Source organism: Pipra filicauda, unplaced genomic scaffold, assembly GCF_003945595.2.
Source record: "Pipra filicauda isolate LSUMZ 115617 unplaced genomic scaffold, ASM394559v2 scaffold244_size1468961_pilon, whole genome shotgun sequence".
NCBI lineage: Eukaryota > Metazoa > Chordata > Aves > Passeriformes > Pipridae > Pipra > Pipra filicauda.
This window is the reverse complement of record NW_024104359.1, coordinates 552,460-574,718: the sequence shown is the minus strand read 5'-3', so window position 1 is coordinate 574,718 and position 22,259 is coordinate 552,460. Positions and strand designations below refer to the sequence as shown.

The window sequence follows — 22,259 nt, the reverse complement described above, 5'->3', positions numbered from 1 at the left end:
ATTTTTAATTTGAAAATGTAATTAATTCAACACATAAATTAATGTTTAAAACTCCCAGATTTATTAGGTAGATTCTTTCCAGTTTCATGCCACGCTAAAGGATATAAATATATCTTCTGCATTTACACCTCCCATCTTCAGCTACACCTGGATATTGAGTAGCTCTTTCATTTCCAAATACCAAGTCCAAAATACTTCCCGAAATCTCTGCGTGCTCAAGTAAGGACAAATGGTTATGAGAAAACAACAAGCTGCAATTGGCAATAAATCTGAGTGATTCATAAAGTCCCTTCAGTTGTAGGGCCTTCTGAGGAACAATCAAATTAAACCAACTGTTACTCTGGATTGAAAAATGGTGACTAGTGTAGAGGACAAAATGCCAACTGGCCCAATGCTCCATCATAAAAAATATTCCCAGATCCACACGCCTCATGCCGGTATTTTAGGACATCTGTAAAGTTGTTTCTGCTGGAATGTGGCGACTGATAAGAAACACATACCAAAGTAGCCAATAAAGGAGACAGTTAATTACCTTTTTATTTACAACTTTAATTTTGGTTTTACTCCATGGCTTGTAATAGTCTCATTTTGAAGGGAGGAAAAAAAATAAAGGAAAAAAAAGCCGTTGTCTTTCGAGCTCAGCCTTTCTCTCTTTGGCGAACGCTGATTTTCCTTTCTTAGGAATGCAGTGTGGCCCTGGTTTAATTACTTTTTTGGGTGACAGTTTGTATACAAAAGCCAGCTGTAACATGTGCAGCTCTAGTAAGGGTTAAACCTGTTATTTATTCCTTGAGTAGAAGCAGGAAAGAGACTCATTTTAGACGTTGGCTTTTGTGGTACCATCATGTCATCACAAGCTATTCTTTAAAATATAAATTATAAATAAAATAGAAAAGATTGATTCAATCTTCCTTTGTACATCAGTTTTTGCTGTAAGTGAGATCGAAGTCTGGCCTTCAACATTGAGGCTGGAGCCATCTGGATCCATTATACATTAGATTATAATAAATGTTAGAGCAGTAGTGGAGATCAACTATTTAACAGTATCATTTTAAAAGACTTAATCATGGTCTGCCTATTACTTTTATGTAGCAATCCCTCAGGACTCATTACCTGTTTGTGTAGCACTAAATCTAAATTATAAATTATGGTAAATGTCTTCGAACTTGCTTTAGTCCTTAAGATTTTATTTCAGAATTTTAAAATTGAAAACATTAACAATGACACTGAAGTTCTGATATAAAATACATAAAAAGATTAATTACAAAATGAAATCTGTGTTTTGCTGCATTCAGAGGGAGTTTAGCCATGGATTTCTATGTAACTGGGATTAAAACTATAGAGCACGAGACAAGAGACTTCATGGTGTTGTGCTCTCTGAGATTCCAAAACTGTGCAGTGTCTTGCACAGAAAATTCTCACTTAAATACAGACTTGTTAAACGTTTACTGGTGAAATAATGGAATGGAGGAGGTTCATGAAGAGAGAGCCTCCTATTCTCCCCTGTACAACTCTGAGCATTGCATAGACAGACACAAAAATAGAAGGAAAACATTTAATTGTGAGTTATTTTTAGATTGTGGTCAGTGAAGGGAGAGATTGTGGGCCTGATTCTAAAGTGACTGACTGAAAACCAAGGATAGCTAGCGTGACTTTGGTGGGAATACTCCATGTTCCCGCTGTCCTCTCTACAGGGAGAACTGGGGCTGCTCCAGGATGAAGAAGCTTTCAATAGAATATTAAAACCAGCACAGGGAGCCGCTCCCAAACACGTGAAATGGGCTTCAGTCCAGTCAACATGTGGTTGGATGCTGCTGGAAACAGTTTCTGGCAACTATTGCTATATTTATAGTACTGTGAAAAAAGGTTGAAGAAAGTATCTATAAAAGGTGTAGTTGGCTGGGAAGTCAAATTTCCAGGAGCCAAGAGCAACGAGGCTTTCATGTTCTCAAATTTTGGAGTGAAGAGCTGAAACAGTCTCTTGGCAGGATCCAGAGGAAGCAGACAAATTAGCAATAAGGTTCCCATCACTTGTCCATAACTTGGTAAATGGGAAGATCTGCTTGGGTGAAATGAATAAAAAGCAGTAAGTGGTGACATTGACTGGGCTGGGGACACCCAGAGCCAGAAAGACCTCACCAGCTTCACCTCTAGGCTGTAGGTAACAGGATGTGTCAGAAGGGATTATTTGACAATGCAGTTAATAACATTGGTCAGAAAAGTCTCAGAGTGTGCCACTGGTATGAAAAGGTTTAGAAGCTCTTGGTCATGGCAAACCAACTCAAACCAGAAGGAAAAAAATTGGGAAATGAGGTGGAAATCTGGCTGCCACTCTTTTGTTAGCAGAAGAACATAAGTCAGAAGCACAGGAAACCGTTGAATTTGAAAATGTCTCTATGAGATAAAGACATAAAGACATATGGCAGTGAGAGGATAACCCTCTTTAGAAGAACAGAGCCTACTGAAATGGTAGAACACGGTGTAAAATTGCCCCCACTGTCTGCACTGAAAGTCTTCTGCAAAGTAGTAACAGATGAGGTGGCCTTGTTAATAAATATGTGCACACTGCAGTGGCTGAGCTTGACCTGCTTGTGCTGCTCCTTCTTGAACTGAAATACAGATGGTGCTGCAAGAGTAAATAAATTGGTAAGGGGGTGTGGGGGAGTGTTGAATTACTGCATCCCTTTCAGTGATGGAGCATCTATCACTGGCCTTGAGCTGAGGAACAGCTCTGGAAGCTTTGCCAAGGAGAAGCAACGTGTTTGGGAGTGTGGGAAACAGAATTAAATAAAAAGAGGAAAGCCAAATGATACCAAAAAGAAAGGGAAGAGGGAAAGAGAAACTCACGTAGAGTCCAATTAAATCATAGAATCTGGGTGTGTCCTTAACTTCATGTTTTGGTGGGAATGAATTAGATGTTGCAGGGCTCACTCCTTGATGCCAGGGTTTGCACATGAATTTGTGTGCTGACAGACAGAAACACTGATGACAAAGTATTCATTGAGAAGAGTTCATGGTTGAGAAGGGCTGGGGAGAGTATCTGCATGTTATAAAAGTGTGTATCTGTTTAGTCCTGATGATCTGCTATCCTGGTTTGAGCAGAAGCCAGTGTTCAGTTTTATTGTAAGAGGCACCCCTTCAAAGCTTCCCCATAAGCTCTCCCTTGCTATTGAATAGTTCAGAAAATCCAGAGATTTCTCCAGCCGCTCAAGCCATGTTTTCATGCCTTCAGGAAAGAGAAAATACATGAAGTTATTTATGCACAGATTGCAAGGGATCTGTTGCTTGGATACGTGTGCGAATATATATTCAACCAGATTTCCAAAGTAGCCATAGACTTTCCTTTTGCCAGGGAAGAGAAGGAAGGAGCGAGCAAAGAAATGACATTTAGGTGTAGCAGCACTAGTGGAACTGTTTGATGATGATCATGCTGCTCTTAAAGTACCAGGTACTTTCTCTTCCAGTACACTGGAAAATTAGGAGAATAACTTGCATTGCTGGAGTTCACTGGTGGCACACTGGAGGTTCAGTGGTGACAGAGGCACGTGCCCAGCAGCTCTGCCCAGCTCTTTCCCTCAGTTCCAACCTTCATTGCTCTAAAGAGCATCTTGAAGACATAAGCTAAGCATGGCAGATGCATTCAGATCTCCCTGATCTTTTATTCATTTCTCCTTCCATGTTAGCTGTCCAGAAAGAAACCAGAAATAGTCACTAGCACCTGGAAAACCTCTTCATGGACAGCTTGTTGCCATGTAACGCTGGCTCAACAATCCATCCAGGTCTAATGATCCCCCTGGTTTTTATGAAATACAGCTGCTTTGGTTTTTTCCTCAGGGAATTTTCTGACTTTGCATTTAAACCATCTTTTTCCTGTGTCTATCTCCTGAGAAGGTCTCTTCTGAAATTCCATGTTACTGTCATGTGCAGGTTTTCATAGTCTTCCATCCATAGGGTTGGAAGGGACAATCCCCCACCTTAGGTAGGGACACCTTCCACTAGAACAGGTTGCTCAGAGCCCCATCCAACCTGTCCTTGAACACTGCCTGAGACGGAGAATCCATAACTTCTCTGGGCAACCACTTACAATGCCAGCTCCATTTTGCAGGGAATCAGTAGATAATAGAGAAAACAAACTTCCCCCAACTTCCACATTTTTGAAAGACATGACCTGCCCCAGTATCCATAAAATGGCTGCTAAAAGACACGGAGATGGCTCACGGCTTCTTGCCGTCTCAGGCAAACCAGGCTGCTGCTGCCCAAAGGAAGGGGGAGCAGGGCCCCGTCTTTCCTTCTCTGTAGGAGGGAAAGAGGGAACAGGTTTATTTGGAACATAAATCCCAAGAGGAAAACCTCTCTAGAACTGGACTTGCTTGTCTTTCTACAGTCACATATGGGGAATGGAAGGAGCACAGAGTCAGGAGCAGTCGGACCAGGCTCAGCAGCAGCACTTGGTCCAGCTTTCCAGGGGTTTGACATTCTAAGTCAGTGCTGCCCCAAGGACCATGCTACCCCAGGCAGCCATCTGCTCACCAAGGCCTGCTCCTGACCCTCTAGAAGTGACTAGACTTAGAAAATAAAAATCTAATTTCGGTTGTAAGCAAAAAAAGTGTTTATGGCGTGAAAAGCAGCAGGCCCAGTAGCAACGTAGCCTAATTGATGGGGGTTTTTTTGTTTTCAAACAGGGTGTCCAAAAGGTACTTATGGTTCAAACTGCCAAAATCCCTGTAAATGCATGAACGGAGGCCACTGCGACCCTGCGTCGGGAACGTGTGATTGCGCGCCCGGTTTCATTGGAGCCGACTGCAGTAAAAGTAAGCCAACATTCGTGTTCTGCCTCTGTCAAAACACAGCACAGAGAATAATTTGCATAAGAGCTTGTCAGTAGAAAAACAGACAGATCCCAGCTACCTCTTCCTTGAATTGTAAATCAGGATTCCAGCTTTGTAAAAAAATCTCTTGCAAAATATTTTCCCTCTCTTCCGCACGCGTAGGAGCAAGGACACTCATCCCAGGATTACAACCTGCTTGCCCAAATGTATTTCTAGAGCCAGCTCAGCATGAGTTGCTCAAGTTCCTTCTTCCTGTCCAAAATTTCGAGGTTGAGAAATTATCTCAATATTTTGCTTCACACTATGGTACCATTAGTTTCAATAAATGGGAAAAAGATCAAGTTTTGTCGTGGCAAAACTGGTAAAGACTCCATGGCAACTTTAGTGTTACTTCTGTGTTTCAGAGCTAAATGACGTGGCTGGATTTCTGTCCTGTTTCCAAAGCTCTGATCTCTGTGAAGTTCTCTTCAGCTTATTCACAGAAAGGCAATGTTTGAACGTTTAGGAGCCTATAGCTTTGTTCTCTGGTATAGGACAGCATCAATATTAAAGACGGAAAGATGTTTTTAGCTGGAAGGATGAGCAAGTGATATTTCAGTTGTACACTCACATTTTAGTAGGAAATCTTTTAAATACTCCATGTGAAACCACAGATTATATTTATAACTTCAGGTAAAGTCTCAGAGGATGAAGCAGTCATGTCTTTGGATGGGTTTTGGTTTCATAGCTGTTGCTTTGAAGCACATTAGGTGGAATAAAAATGAAACCAACTCTGCCTATAAGATCCTGCCTATGTTAAAGATGAAAACTGGCATCAGGATGTTTAACAAAAGCCTGTGTTTCCTTCAGCTTGCCCTGAAAACCGATATGGGAAGGACTGCGCCCAGTTCTGTGCCTGTGGTAAAGGTCAGTGTGACCCACGGACTGGCAAGTGCTCCTGTCCCCCTGGCCAAATGGGACCTGGCTGTCAGCAAGGTAACAAAGCGGGACCCGAGGTCACCTCGTCAATGGTGACACACTTAAAACACCCAGCAAACAAAAGCCAGCACCAAACATTGTTTGTAGCTGCATTCCCAGTGCCTTTGCTCGATAATGTCAATGTCGCAGTCGGGTGTACTCAACTCTGTCCCTCTCTGCTCCATCACCCTTCCTTATCCTGCCACATCTCCCCGCTTCGCTCTGCCACCCTCAGTACCAGGGCACTGGGATCTCCACGGGGCTGAGGAGATATGGCAAGACAAAGTGTTTGGATGAAACTGATAACAGTCATGGAGTGGTGTACGGCCACGCTCGGGAGACACCAGTAACTTGGGATACTCTGTGGGGAGCATGTGTTTGTATTTATTCCCTATCACTTTCATTTTTTTTTTTTTTTGAATGCTAATTTATTTTTCTTTACAAACTTTGTTAATTCTCTGTAGTGTGTCCCCAGGGACAGTATGGCCCCAGCTGCCACCTGACATGTACCTGTCAGAACGGTGGCATCTGTGACCACGTGGATGGCAACTGCACCTGCGGGCTGGGCTGGACAGGAAGATCCTGTGAGAAAGGTGATTTTCTGCTTTGATGCCAGTGGACTTGTACATTCAAGAAGAGGTTTGAAGTGTCCCCAGGCAGCCACAAAAGGGGACAGACAGTTTTTGCTTAAGTAGGCTACATCACTGCTGCATTCCCCTCTGTAGCTTCTCTTACACGAAACTTCCCCTAGTTAGAGCTTCAAGTCATTTCTCAGAGATAGTAACATTGTGAGTTCTACTTGTAACTCTCATAAATTCCTTTGTAGAGACTCCTTCTGCTGTCCAACTTTTGAATTCTTTTGCTCATGGGAATGTTGTTTTGTGCCTTCTTTCATGTGCTGCTCCTCAGTCAGCAGAAGCCTGTCTCCCTCCTCTCTTGTTATGTTCTTCTTTTCCATTTGACACTGGACTGCAGTTGAACATCTCATGTATTTTCACAGATGTTCTGACAACTTCTGTCCGAAGCAGTTGAGATTGCCTTGCTGTCTCTCACCCTTGCTTCTCCGTGACAGCTCTCCCTTACACAAGGCAAAGCACACTAACAGAATAAGCTCAGTTTTCACTCCAGAAACACTCCTGCCAGTCCAGAGTAGAGTCTTCCCACATCTGTCCTTCTGTCTGTCTCTCAAAAATAATTCTGCATTTCTACCTTCCCATGTTTATCTGTAGATGAAATACCTGCATATTTGCAGACTTAAAGGTTCAGGAAACGAGTTCTGAGTTCACATTCCAGACAAATGTCATCCCTAGAACATAACTGCCGTGGTTCAAGCTCCACAGTGTGTTCTTAGGAACTTACTTACAGCCTTTCTGCCCCTGACACCTGTAGAATGTCCACCTCAAACTCCATAAGTATCTTTACCACGCACTGGTCTTTACAGGGCAGTGTCCCTATATAAAAGTATTATATAGAAATGACACTTTTTAGCAGCATTCTGAGATATAATTGTTTCACTTTGCACTTGAGAAGACCCAGAAGCCCAATTCATGCATGTGTGTGTGCAGAGAAGAAACAGGAAGAAAAGGAAAGATGCTACATGGAGGTACTCACAGTGTGAGTACTGTGAGCATTCAGTGCACAGTGAACGATCACCGTGGACAGGCACTAAAAAATTTGCAACTGACCAATAGCTGGCTGACCTGACATTTCACAGACCAATTGTGTTCATCTCTGTCTGTTCCTCTAAATCCCTGTAGTCACCCATAGGCTGCATTGGGGTTGCCAATGCTCAGCAGGGTGATGCAGGTGTCACCACATAGAGTTGTGGCTCATGGGTGTATCTTGCAGATGAAACATCTCTGGAGTGGGGCAGACTTGCACACCTTGTATAAGGGACTGTGTGTTGTGTCACTAGAAAGAGCTTCACTGTTTATCTTTTGACAGAGAGAGTGAAATTATTGGAAAATCGAGTCTTGATCTCCACAGCAGTGTGGGTTTGAGTGTGTTTTGACTGGAAATCAAAGACAGCTAATCAGACATCCTTTTAATAGTGATTAGATGCGATGTTTTTGAAAGATCTTGTCTGGCATTTGCAGAGTTCTGAATCTGATTGCTTGGACGGCCACGCTCATTTAAATTCAGCTGCCTGTATTCAAATTATCACAGCAGTGGGAAGTTAACTTATTCAGAGATGATGCTGGGGTTAATTATATTGGCACAGTCCCCTTTGCATGGCTTGGCTTTCAGTAATTTGAGATGTGTTTGGTACTGTGAAAGCAGATATCTCATTATACATGTAAAGGCTGTTGCTATGTGTGAAAAAGATTCTCCTGGTTTTATTAGAAATTGGAATAGTGTGAACTCCAGTGATAACACAGAGGAGGAAAAGCTTCATGTTTTCTTTCGCACTTTCTAAGTGCCTAAAAGAAAATATTGCTGTAGATAAAGAAAAAAAAAGAAGATAACATTTATACCATTCACTACACGGCTTTACAGCCCATGGTATGGGTTCAACATCAAGTATGTGAAGAGACAAATTAAAAAAGGCAGACTATTAAAAGTACGAGGAAATTATTGTTCAAACATTTATATAATATAAACGATTTTTCATCAAAGTATGTAAATGCATAACAGTTGGGCAGAAGCTCTGTGTCTTCATAACACATATTCTTGGGTCTGCAAGTTATCCTCTGGGCATCATCTCTCAGCAATACAAGCTATCTCATATGAGTATTTTTGAGGTGAGGTCAGTGATTTTTTTTTTTGTTTGTTTGTCCATTTTTCTGTCCATGCCCTGCCAGCAGAATGTCTCCCAGGGAAGTATGGGTCTGGCTGCACCTTGGACTGCTCATGCCAGCACAATGGCACCTGTGACAGGTTCACAGGGTGCTGCCATTGCCCCCAGGGCTACTACGGGCACTCCTGCGAACACAGTAAGTGGGGCCCCCGAGGTAATTGTGGTGGGAGGTGGGGCTTCACAGTAGTCAAGAAACACCCTGCTGGTTCAGTTAAAATTTTTGGGGTGTCCCAGATCACCTGGCTGCCTCCAGATCTTGCGTCTCTGATGCTGGGTGGCACAAGTTTGAAAGCACGTGGCATTATTAGAGTTAAGGGTAACTTTTGATGGCTCCCGGGGAACGTGGCTGAGAATACAAAGGATTTTTACGGGGTGTATGATTTTCCTCATGGACCTTCCTCACTTTAATTTTTCAGGGTGCCCCCTTGGATTTTATGGGCTGGGCTGTCTTCACCCCTGTGCCTGTAAAAATGGAGCGAGCTGTGATGCAGTGACAGGACAGTGCATTTGTCCTTTGGGGTATCACGGTGTCCACTGTGAAAAAGGTACTGGTACCCCTCTGATGTGAGAGAAAAAAGCAAACAAAAAACCAGAGCCAAAACAGACCTCAGAAAGCCTCATGTAATTACTCAAATATTTGTTTGTTAAGAGCAACTTCTTCCATATTTTCTTTGTGAATATCCTGAAACACTGAAATTGGGACAGATTTCCTGTTATACAGCTGGGTGTTCTTATTCCCTTGGAAATTAACTAATCTGGTTCCGATTAATATAGTGAAAGTCCTGGTCTCCATGATGTCTTGGAGCAATGAGTTCCACATGTCATTTATTAAAAATAAGTCCCTTTTACTGATTCTAAATTTGCTTCTAAAGCTCCAAATAAGATTATTAAATAGGTGCATGTCAGACCTGTTGAGTGTTATGGAATAGTCTTCTAGAGAGTTCTAATTAAAAATGAAAATAAGTGCCAGTTACATTTCTGAGACAGATTTACAGATACCTTTGATAGGTTAGATTAGACAAACCCGACATAAGGGGAGCTCATACAAATATTATGCCTATTCCACTACATTCAGTTCTTCATTAAAGCTGGCATTTACACTGGCTTCAGCAGAGAGTTTATGAGCTTTCCTCTGAGACATCCTGGGAAAACTCCTCTGGCTTTAATGTACATCTTGCCATTCAAATGTGCATGTAAAAAGTTCTCTTGGTATCAGCCTGTGACAGGGGTCGGTTTGGTGAGAGGTGCCAGCGTCGGTGTGACTGCGGAGATTCTCCTTGTGATCCAGAGACTGGGAAGTGCCTTTGCCCACCTGGGAAGACTGGAGACAAATGTGACATTGGTAAGGGTAATGTTTTTGAGGGCTGGACTGTGAATAGTTAAACCACTATGACCTGTTGGTTTAAGAACTGTAGAAGGACTTTTGCCGGTGTTCAAGATCACATTGTTTGTAGCAAATTGCTCTTATGGGTTATCAACACCTTTATCAGCAGGACTGTACCTCGTGATTTAATCAATATTTAAATTGATACACTGATAGGAAAACTGTTTATGGGTCAGCTGTAAAATGTCATTTGCGTGGAGCTTTGGAAAACATGGACTGGGGAAGAATAGACCAAGAAATGTTGCAAAGGTAGTGGGGAGGACTCCAGAGGATGCAGATAGACACCAAGAGCCCCAATTTCTGTGTGTTTTTTCACACTGAAATTTGTGACCCTTTTTAGACCAATAAAAAGTATGTCCAACTCAGGATTTGCTTTCCCTGGAAGTAGGGGAGAATCCCTATGGATGAGGGTAGTGGTGCTGCAGCAGCTGTGCCTTGTTCAAGGCCAGGTTGGATGGGGCTTGGAGCAACCTGGTTTAGTGGAAGGTGTCCCTGCCCATGGCAGGGGGCTGGGACTGGAACCAGATGAGCTTTAAGATCCTTTCCAACCTAAACCTTTTTGTGATTCTATGATTATGATAGAGTAGATTTAGGATAATACAGGAGTAAAAGGAATTGCAGTGGTTTAATTGACTGTAAGAGATTTGTGATCCAGATGCTGTGGCAAACAAGATAAAAGGAGTGAACATCCATGTGCTACTATGGAGCTTCACACCAGGAACCATAATCCTCCAGAGCCCCTGAAACACTGGGGGAATATTATTTCTTCTTTTGTCCTAGGATAGGGCAGGAAACAGCTTTGAACAGGCAACTAATAACAAAAAGTAATTGCTGGAAGCTTAAGCACTAATGCAACCTGCAAAAATAGAGTGGAAAATTATTTGATTCCATCTGGGCACTGTCCTGTGGTCAGAGAAAGAAGCCACCCAGTCTGCAGTGCTGCTCCAATGGGGAATATCAGCCACGCTTGTGGCCACACAGCACTGGGCATCCACAGGCCTTTCCAAGGAAATTTTAGGCAGAAGTGGAACGCAAGGGGGAAGCTCAGCACCAAAAATGGGAACTGAGGTTTTGCTTCTTGCAAACTCTGCGAGTCACTTTTATTTTTCTCCAATCAGCTAGAGTAACCCCCATCCATGAAAAGCTGTTATGGGGTAGGTTTTATTTGCATTTTTATTTTCAATTAGGCTCAGTTCATCTGTGATATAACTGTGAGCAGCTGTGACTGTGCAGCAGCCATAAAGATAAAAGGCCTGATTTTAATTTGAACTCTGGTAAAGCACCCATTAAACAGGCAAAATGTTAATTAAAAAAAAAAAAAGAGAGAGAGAGAATATAACAGACTTTTATGGGCGTTCTTTTTTTGTAGTAAATTAACATTGCAGACTTTCAAACAGATGTCTTAAATACACATTGTTATTAACATGAAAATGTGGTATTACATAAATTAAAATCAGGTCCAGAGGTGTTTGAGGAGACCTTTTCTCATAACATTTCCTAATTGAAAAGGCCAAGCTTGGAGCACACGGGGCAAGTTCTCCCACTTGCTGAGGCTGCAGCTGATGGGGGTCTCAGCAGAGCTTTATTTACCCCAGGGTGCTCATGGGAGAAAGCAAATGCCCTGGGTACTCACAGGGTTTTCCAGTGAGGTGAGAGAGAGAGGGCTATTGTTTGCAGAATGCTTCACACCCTGCCCTGTGACCTGCTGCTCACTTTCCCTTCACACCTGTACCTCTGATGCATAAAAAATTGCAGTGAGGATTTACCAGGTATGGTGTGAAACATATTTGTATTTGGAAGTGTGTTTTTTTTGTGAGTTTAATTTGCCAGGAGGCAGCAGAATTGTACAATTTGGAGCAAGACATAAGAGTGTATATAAAATGAATTAATTTTCAATTACACATTCTGTGAGTGAAGGCTCTTGGCCGGCACCCACAGACAGCCAAGCCGTGCAGGAAGGAGAAGGGCAGGAGATAGTGTGGATCCAGGATGCTGACAGTAACTTTCCTGAGCAGATCCCAAGATGTTTTCTCTTGGGCTGTCAACCCCTGTTTTTACACCAGTAATGATTTCCATTCTGGGAACTTCTTCGGGACAGCTGGGCTGCAGTTTGGGCAGACCATGTGGCAGACGAAACTTGAAGGCTGCAGTGCTTTCCAAAATGTCATGTTTTAATGTTAACAGATGTAGGTGTCTAAGCAACTTCCTGATCCCAGAGAACAGGGAGACTGCTAGGAAGTGTTCCACGTCTTCCAAAGACTTCTGTCCTTCCAGAATGCAGGTCAGACCGGTATGGCCCCAACTGCTCCCTGCGGTGCCAATGTGCCAGCAAATCCCAGTGCAATCCATACAACGGGAACTGCGCCTGCCCAGCCACGTGGATGGGGCCAACCTGCAGAGAAGGTAACACAGGCTGGGAGTGTGCAGCCTTTTTTAGTAGAAGAAACCATTTGTTGACCGTGGTGGTGGTCAGTGTTTGGACAAGAGGATCAATTATTTAGATATCTCCTCTTAATGAGGTGTAGTACTGAGTGGAAGTTTCCTCTCAATTCTTCCTTTAGTTTAGGAAACTCATTGGGAACCTCCCACCTGAGATGTGTTTTGCCTGCTCTCTGCCTCTGTGAGGAGGACGATGTAACTTCCCCTACCTTCTTTTCAAGGCTACCATTTATTGAATTATTTAAGTGTAAATTGTATAATCTATATACTCTTTCGGTATTATGTTATATAGACCTGAAACCGTGTTTCTACTTAATTCTCTAGGTGGCCCTGCAAAGCTTCCTTTTTATGAAGAACAAAGTCAAGAAAAAGGGAGTATTTTTCCAAGAGCTCTACAACAGTAACATTTGGACTAATAAATGAACTGTTTTATATGCACAGACGGTATTTGAATTTGGATATGAAAACAGTTATTCAATTCAGCTTGAATTGTACTGAAGTATTCACACTTCTTATGGAAGACTACAGAGGCCATTTAGTAGCTGGATCCTTTTAAAAAGCTGAATCTGTTTCATGTACTTATTTCTAGCCTCTTGCCCCTCCATTAATCTACTCTGGACATTCTTTCTGATATTAATATAATTCATCACTTGAAAGCTCGGACATGTTTTTAATCAGACCAGCTCCAGAGAGTATCAGGATAAGCAGTGTGTAACACATCAATGTTCAGTGAGCCACGCCACGTATCAGGGACTTTCTAAACCCTCCTGACAACCAGCACCACCACGTTTAATGAGCGTTTCACAGATTATGAAGCTGGTACAGATCCACTGCAAAATCACACTGCACAGAAACTAGTGGGATTCACCAAACTGATTCCTCTTTGAATAACATTGTGTGTTCTAGAGAAACATGCAGTCTAATTTTAAACTTGCAGCTGAAGAAGAGTCCACCACAGTCCCCAAGAAGTTTTTAATTAATTTAAGAACATCTACTGCTGTTCTAGTGTGGACTGACTGATTGGAAGGTCTCCATCTGTATCTTGCTTATGTCTGAATCCATCTTCCAAAGAGCGTGGTGTCATCTGTCAGACTCTCCTGGCTTTCTGCGTTCTCACATCGTGTCAGATGAGTTTCAGTGGTTTGTCAAGTCAAACTGGGCAGCAGATCTCCTCAAACAGTACCTACTAACGCAGAAGAGGTTTTATCTTGGATGGAGAAAACAGACAGTGAACAACGATAGATGTTTAAAGATAATCTCTGTGGGGTTTATGATTTTACTGCACAATTTTTTTTTATGAACTCAGCTTAAAACAGTCCTGATACCATTCGACAGCTGCTGTTGGTCACTTCATGGAACAAAGACATTTTGGTGCTATTTTGTCTCTTTAGACAGGTTGTTCATTGATACAGGACTATGTTGTTATAAAGAACTTATGTTCTATATTTTAATACCCTGATTAACCAGACTGAAAGATTTCAGAGTGCCTCTTTATACCTTTTTAGGTTAGAAGTTACAAAGCTATGCAGTAACCACTCAAGTCTAACTCTTTCAAAAGTGCACTTAGGAAAGGGCATCAGGACCATGGGCTCAGTAGACATGGAAATATGGGCAGTCCCAGGTCTTGTGTTCACACTCCATCCACCCACAATAACGAGCTGCAACAGTAGATTTTTGTCTTAGAAGAGACAAAATTACAATGATTGATGGTAATTTGTGATTTTTTAAGACCTTTTGTTTTTGTGGTTGCGTAAGTGGTGAGTTGGTGAAGTAGGATCCAGTTGGTTGGATGAGTAGGTGAAGTAACAGTTCTTCTCAGGTTTTAAACACATCTGCAATCATTAACTGTCCAGGACAAAGCAAGTGGCACTTGCTCACCGGGGAGTTTAATTCAAACTGTGATCTCCTGGAAGTAATACTGGTTTGGAAGGTATTTTTTCAAGCTTTGTGGAAGTCTTATTGTTGTTATTCATCACTTCATAGCTATTGAAAGTAAAGATATTTGTGATTGTGTCAAAATTAATTAACCAACTGTGCTTTCAGCCAAAATATCAGTGTGATTGATGCTGATCCCTTGTCATTTCTACTGTAGAGCTCTGTAAATGTTGATGGAAAGTTCATTCAGTGTAAATGTGACAAAATTCTTGTTCTAAAACTAGTCAGAAGCGTATGACCTTCAGTAGGGCTGTGGCATTTTAAATGTTCTTTTGGAGATGTGAAGGCCTGGGTCTGATCCTACAATTATGTGCATTTGGGGCAGTTTCACTGTACTGGAACTGATAAGGTAAATGAGACAATGAGATATAATCTAAGCAACTACTGGAGAAGAATAATTCAAGTTGAGCAGTTGACATATTTTGATCTTAACTATGTATTTACTGCAGAGCCAACCTACAACAGTACTGCAAATATCTCATTGTGCTCAAGATTTTGTGTAGGATCATCGAGAGAGTAAAGTTGTAGGAGACCTCTGGAGGTCCAGGGTTCCTTTCAAAGCCTGGTCGCCTTCAGAGTTAAATGGGGTTGCTCAGAGATTCACCCAGCTGAGTTCTGAATATCTCCAAGGATGGAGATCCCACCACCACTGTCCTAGTAAAGATTTCATGCTTTTTTTTTTTTTATTATTTTTCCTGTTTTCCAAACAGAATTTCCTAAGTTTCAGGTTTGGTCCACTGCTTCTCATCCTTTCAGTGTGGATCTCCAAGAAGTGTTTGTCTTCATCTCCTCTACAGCCCCCATGGGGTAGTTGACTAAGCAGTGGTACCTTCTCTTCTGAAGGCTGAGCAGACCCTGTTCTCCTCAACCCAACTGCACAGCCCCTCTTACCTTGGTGACCCTCCACTGGCCCCATTCCAGGACATCCGATGTTCCAGTTCAGGGACAGATGCCCAGAGATTGGTGTGGTTACTCAGCAGCTAATGCATAAAACCCTGACAGTGCTGTCAAACAGCAAAATATATCAAATGTACTGTTTTTCTCTTTTTTTTTTTTTTTTGTTTACTGATACATGATTCGAGCAGCTAATCCAAGGGGACACTTTTCTCAAGCCATATTATTTACACCTGTGTACACTTGTTTACATTTTCCACAGTACCTTGATAATAGAATTGTAAATATGTAGTATAAGGAAATAAAAGATTTTTGTATTAAGTGTTTTTAAAGAATGTCACAATTTTAGGTACATGATGAAACACATATTTTAGGAGACAAATACTGAGCCTGTGCCAATGAATTTAGAGGTCCACGTAGATCTGCTTGGGAAATATTTCAGCAAACCTTTTTTTAAATCAAAAACTGCCAATTCATACAAAGCCATTCATATGCAATAGTCTTTTTTATTCATTCCTCCTTCAAAATACTTCTTAGCTTCTTTATGATATTGCCTTGGAGAAAGAAGTTCCTCTGAGTGCCATCAAACAAATCATTCTGATTTGGGGCTCAGTATGACTTTTTGTTCCAAAAGAAAGTACGGTCATTTAAAGGTAAAAATCAGAATTAAAGATTTCAAAAATACTAAGACATGAATTTTGATTGGGGTAGTTTGGAACGTCTTGTCTTGGTTCTCTATTTCTGAAATTTTCACTTTTTTCACAAGGCAGAAAAAACGTTTACAGATTTTTGTTTTTTAGAAGAGCCGCAACTTCACATTATTAACTATTAATTAAGGAAGTTTACTTATGATGTCATTATTATGTTTTGATTCTGCCCCTTACTACAGATTAACCCATTTACCTAATTCTTTACCTACAAAGTAGACTTTATTAGACAGCATGGACTTTTTTAATGAAAAATCTACTAAATCGCCTCATCCACAGATTAATTTTATGGCAAGTGATTGTAGCTACTACTAAATTAATATAACTCTGCTTATTTGCTTCATCAGGTTCCAGTGAAGGAGTGTCAGGGTGATACTGTCCTGACCATAGCACTGGGGCTTGTGGAAAATGAAAGTGAAAACTTCAGTGAAAATGGAGTTTATAGGTAAACTGATGTCCACCTTCCAGTTTGTGAAGGCCTTTCTTGGCTCCCAGTTTCCCGGGAGGCTGAAGTTAATTACACTTTCTTGAAGAGAGTGTTCTGTGAATTCCTCTGCAACACACTTGCATGTGCAGATAACTCCTTTCAGAAAGACATTGGAATTATTTCAGCCATGCAGTTTCTGTGCCAAATCCCCCTCTCTTACCTTGTGTATTCCAGATAACTTCAGCTGGAGTGGAAATAAGTTGAGTGTAACTCAGTGGGTCCAGCAGAATCTTGCTCAATGAGAATTCATGAAACCAGAACAACATGTTTCAAGTTAGACTTCACTAACACTATTCTCATAGGAAAACAATCAGAATTTTAAAAATTCCCCGCTTCCCCTGCCAAAAATTATTATTCCACTTTTATCCTTTTTATGTTGAAGAACCATAGCTATTAAAGTTTGCCCAGATTCTTTGCCAACCATATTATTTTGATTGGCTGCAGGTTTCTGTTTGTGTAAGTAATAACCAGCATAGTGTCAGGAGTTGCCAACGGGACAAACATGGAAATAATACCTTTATGTCCTTCCCAGAAAAGGCAAAGACACATTTTGGAGCCCTCGTGGCTTCATACTGTAGATCAAACAGTGACTGTTCGAATTTAAGTTCTTATCAGAGCAAAGTAAGCTTAAGAATAATCTTTGAGAGAACTGATGGACCAAGAAATCTCCATCGTCACATCCTTGTGTTAATTTTGCTATATTTAGGCTAGAAGTCTTCTCACTCCCCAGTTCCAGAAGGACTTCTCCTGCAGGTTGACCCGTGGCTGACTGAGCAGCTCCATGCATGAGCTGCAACTGTGCCCAGTAATTCTTTTGCAGAGTAAAAGCTTTAAATTCTGACACTGTATAAAGCAATTTCCAGCAGTAAACACCAAATCTCAGACTTGTAGAGCATAAATTGTTCATTCTGTTCTTTTTATTGCTTTTAATAAGCACTTGCATAGCAATACATTATGTCTTTGTGAATTTGTAACCCCTCTTCAAGGAATATGTGGGATGTATCTCACATCTGTGCTGTATTTTCTGTTGTAGACATATCATGTGAAAGGATGCTGATTTCTTTTATATAAACATGTAATTAAAACTTGTTCTTGTTTTTTCCTTATTGATAGTCTTGAAGCAGCAGGTTTATGTTGTGGATGAATCTTTATTCTGTTGAACCAATACTCTTGAGCACATGACGTGACTCTTGGTGGTCCTGTGCAGGGCCAGGAGCTGGGCTCAGTGATCCTGGTGTGTCCCTTCCAGCTCAGCATATTCTGTGATTCTGTAATTCCTTTTCAGAGGAAACAGACTGAAATCACACCTGCTTCTAGTATTTTGTATAGAATAAAAAATGGCCTGTGCACAAATGGATTTATGTATGATCCCTGACCAGAGCAACCGGGCCAGTGACTGAGACTGATAAATAGAGGTTTCTGGCACTCAGACCCCAGAGTATCAGAAATATTCAAAACACAGCATAAATCTTGCTGGAAGAGGATGGTTATGAAGTGTAACATTTCTGGAAGACTTGGGCATGAAGCACCTTGAAGGCATTTGAAACCACACACCTGTGGGCTTCCACCAGCCTGCTTGGACACTTCCCAGAGCCTGATACTGCTGAGCAAATAGCCTGGTTCACCTTCAGGGTATTGTCTTCTCACATTGGCAGGAGCTAAAGGAGCACATGTGCCTGTTTAATGCCAAATAATGCGGTAAGTGTGTGCTGGTTAATTGGAAGTAGCATGCTAAATTGAATTCAAAATGTGTAACAAAGGGGGGACAGTATATCAAGCTGTCAGAGCAAAAGTGGACAGCTATGGCTTGGTAGCTTCTGGGAGAGCAGCTCTGCAGGCTTGGAATCCTTTTTAAATTTTTGGGCAAATGTTTTAAATTGAGCTTTGTAATACTGCTGGGTTCTGTCTTACATGATTTACTTCACTTTTCCTACAGTTTTCAACAAGGAATAGAATAATTAAGTTCATTTGGTTTGTCATCTTTTTAACATATGTTCTAAAAATAATCCTATAAGCCTTGCAACTTATTCAGTAATTTCTTTATTAGAAGCAGTATTTCAACTATTCAAATAAGTTGTTGATGTTATTGCACTAGCCTTTCAGATTGCTATTAAGAGCTGATCAAAAAGTAGGCATGGAACATTTAACCATAATATTCTCAACATATGCTGAGTTAGCACTGTCTCTGCAGCACTTAAATGTTCATAAATCATAGATCACTGAATGATTTGGGTTGGAAGGGAACTTAAAGTTCATCTTGTTCCACCCCTTGCCATGAGCAGGAACACCTTCCACTAGACCAGGTTGTTCAGAGCTCCATCCAACCTGGCATTGGGCATTCCAGGGATGGGGCAGCCACAGCTTCTCTGGGCAACCTGTGCCAGGGCCTCACCACCCTCACAGGGAAGAAATTTTTCCCAACCTCTAAGATATATGGCAGCAGAGTAAGAGTGACCTTGTGACTGTATCCAGGGAGCAATGCTCCATGGGATGGTCCCTCAGCATCTTCAGAAGCTGTTATAGCAATCTGCAGCCAGCACTTCTTATCTCTTATTTTAGTCAGCACTAGAAGTTCACAGGGTGCTAATAGAATATTCTGTATGCACACAATAAAAACAGCTATCCAAAACCCATGAATGATTTAAAAATGACTTAAAAGTGCTGTATGATAAGGCATTGCTTTGTTGATTCCTTCAAGCATGGTAGTTAAAAAAAATACAGCTCAGTTGTGTTGTTTTATATATGAATAAAGATGTCAGCAACTAGTCATCTAACTGTCCGTGCCATTTGGCAGTATCTAGCTTCCTTTTCAGTAATAGCCCAATAAATCTTTATCTTTTAGTAAGCTGATGACAGCAAAACATCTTGAGAAGCTGCATGTGGTGTAGATATTATAGTTAATGTATAAATGCTTCATGCCATCATCTACTGGGTGTTTTTTCCCGTCCAGATGTAATATCTTGGTTTGAGGCATGTGCTTGCTTCTCCCTCTAGTGATTCCAAGAGCCTAATGATAATCAAGCTAATTATTTAGTTTAAGGTCTGTGATTTCTTGGTGTAAGAGATTGGAGAGTTAGCCTTGCTGCTCCTCAGAGGTTGAATCATGGCTAATTAATTAGTATATTGATACCTACTGGCATCAGTCGTAGACCATGGTCCATCTGAGCAAAGGCTACACAAAGGTATCAAGGTGATGATCCTGCCCTGAAACCACCACGTTGGTCCCCAACAACTGAGTTTCTGTACTTTGAATCCATGTTTTCTTTCTACCTACAAGTCCTTCTTGGTTCATCCAGAAACGTGAAGGAAACCTCTTGTGAAATCCGAGGGTTGTCTCATCTCTGTCTCCTACTTTGGAGGTGACCATGGAGATTTCCCAGTGTAGGAGCAGCGTTGTTAACTGAATGTATGTTGGTCAGTTAAACAGAGCCACATTTGGGGTGGAAATGCTCCGTGTTCCCATTGATTCTGTCCTGTTTTTCCAGTTCTCATTAACAAGGAACTTGCCTGTCATTTCTTTGTTATAAGTCTTGGAGTACCATAAATTACCTACAAAGTGACTTAATGAAAATTCTCTAATTTTCTCAGCTGGAGGCTTTTTTTAACCAGAAATGCAGTTTTAAATGATTTATTTATCCTGTAAGACCCACATTAGGATTCCTTGCTGTACGCCACCAGCAAAGAGTAGGATCAGTGCAAGCAGAGGCTGTGGGGTAATTCCTGCATTTCCAGTTGCTTTTTTCTCTTTTCTCTGACATTTCTGCTGTGGTAGCTGTTGTGGATCTCGGCCTTGCACTACCAGGCACAGGGGAGGCTGCTCTTAATTATTTCTTTAACCTTAAGTACAAAACAGCAAGCATAATAGCATTGCATTAAATATGGTCTGTATTCCCAGGTAAGGAGAGATGGGAATGCTGCAGGAACAGCCTCACAAGGCCACTCTGGCCAGGGCATTGCTCTGCTCCAGCCTCTCCTGGAACCCTTCACCCTCTCAAAAGTAAGAGGTTTGAACAGACAGCTTGAAGGACTATTAGAACTGCTCACGGTCATATTTAGCCTGTTAAAATATTTTACAAGAACTAGTGAATTTGATCAGAAAATAGTTATTTTTGGCTGCCAACGTGGCAAAACCACTTAAAATACAAACTCAAGAAGGTGTTGAAAGGAGTTGGTTTGCCAGCACAGCTATTGTTGTAGCTAAGTCTCCCCTCTGATCCAACGGGAATCCTCTCCTCAAGTTTTATTACTTAAAAAGTTAAGGTGAATGTCAAGCACCTGGAAAATCTTTACGTCTTTGAAAAGAGCATTGATGGGGGTTGGTATGCTTTGGTTTCTTGTTGCAAACCTTTTTGCTGTGGAGTGTTAGCTGGAGATTTCCTGCCCTTGGGCAGCTTCGCAGATTAATTTGGTAGTTCAGTGTCACTGGTTGGATAATGTGAGATGTGACTTGGTGCATCAGTACTTTAAGTCCAGTTTTTTTACTCTATACTAAGTATAGCATCATGATGAATTTGCAGTGTATTTTCTCTTATTTCTGACTTCTAGCTTTAAAAAAAAAAAAAAAAAAAAAAAACAAAAAAAAAAACTCAAAAAAACAACGTTGACTTTTTGGGGTTTTTAGGTTTTTTTTGTCTAAATATGTAAAAAAAAAACCCAGTGCTGCTCCTAGGTGTGCAGCCCAACTACTACATGAGGTCCTCTAGAGAGCCAGGGCTGCCTCCCTTTAGAAAAATCCAAAAAGCTCTGTAAGGGCTTGGGACAGAATGATTTCACTACACATGGCAGCAGTAAAAATCCATTTTAATGCATATCTCAGTGAGGGCTTGTGCAAGCAGAAAGCAGCCCCTGAACACTTGAGGAGCTGGAAAAGGGATGGATCCACAGCCCTTGTTATCTCAAGTACATAATCCGTGCTCCAGCGCCTGCTGCAGCCTCACGTAATAAGTGTGTTCCAAGTCATGGGAGACGTGAAAAGCATCATGGTCCATAAGTGAATGTATTATTTTGAGTAGGCATGAAGGAGGATGTTGAAAACTGGTTTTCTTCCTGCCTCTGCTGCCAGCAAAACAAAGCCCCACACAAGAGACTTTGAAGGTCCCTCTGGGAAAAATGCCATTACCGGCTCGACTGGGGTGTCTGGTCCAAATTGCCCTGAAGGAATCTCTGCCAGAAATACCTGTTAACAATAAGGACTTGTTAATGTTTCACAATTATTTTCCCAAGTATGTAATTGCTACACCAGTCCCCAACACAAGAAACTTTGGCAAATATTAAATACACGATAACTGTGGAAACCTCTGGTCTGTCTGAATCTGCCAAGACCAAGATACAGCTGCATCTGCAGGTCTGATGAGGGCTCAGTGAGCTGAGCTTGCACTCAGCAGGGAGGGAGGGAGGGATTAATGGGATGTGTTGGGCACACACTTGGGATCTGTTCTGAAGCAGCACTAGGGAAGAGATGGTGGTCCATAATGAAAAATTAACTATGCCAGTGCCTTCTTATCATAGTATTGAAAATCTTACTTGTTGTTATTTGTTTGCCCAGCTTTGTGATCCTGTAACTTTTAATCTATCCTTTTTCAGACCCAAGGCTGACCCACTTCATAAGAGATGAAAAAAAGTCTCAGACTTGTGCTTTTTGTGCCATTCCCCTGACATGGGGCACACCTGACATCAGGTAGTGTCCTCCCCTGGTCTGTGTGTAATCAGGAAGAATAAAAACCTGGGGCTCTGTCAGTCCTGACTACAACTCTTCCAAAGAAAATCAACATGATTTTCATCTTTTGTGGAAGGAAGTTAAGCAACAAACTCCTTAAGGCTGGCACCTCCT

General features: G+C 41.5%; 1 protein-coding gene across 1 annotated transcript in view; it reads left to right on the top strand.

Annotated features, from left to right (window-relative positions):
- The window catches only part of LOC113994350 (multiple epidermal growth factor-like domains protein 6), a 194,091-nt gene extending 176,562 nt beyond the window's left edge, over window positions 1-17,529 (top strand). Inside the window, exons 31-38 of the mRNA XM_027733287.2 lie at window positions 4,683-4,811; window positions 5,679-5,804; window positions 6,251-6,379; window positions 8,588-8,719; window positions 9,000-9,128; window positions 9,800-9,925; window positions 12,242-12,370; window positions 12,731-17,529. Of these exons, the coding sequence (XP_027589088.2) occupies window positions 4,683-4,811; window positions 5,679-5,804; window positions 6,251-6,379; window positions 8,588-8,719; window positions 9,000-9,128; window positions 9,800-9,925; window positions 12,242-12,370; window positions 12,731-12,810 (980 nt within the window). The 3' untranslated portion in view covers window positions 12,811-17,529. The remainder of the gene's footprint in view (window positions 1-4,682; window positions 4,812-5,678; window positions 5,805-6,250; window positions 6,380-8,587; window positions 8,720-8,999; window positions 9,129-9,799; window positions 9,926-12,241; window positions 12,371-12,730) is intronic.
- The last annotated feature ends 4,730 nt before the right edge of the window (window positions 17,530-22,259 follow it).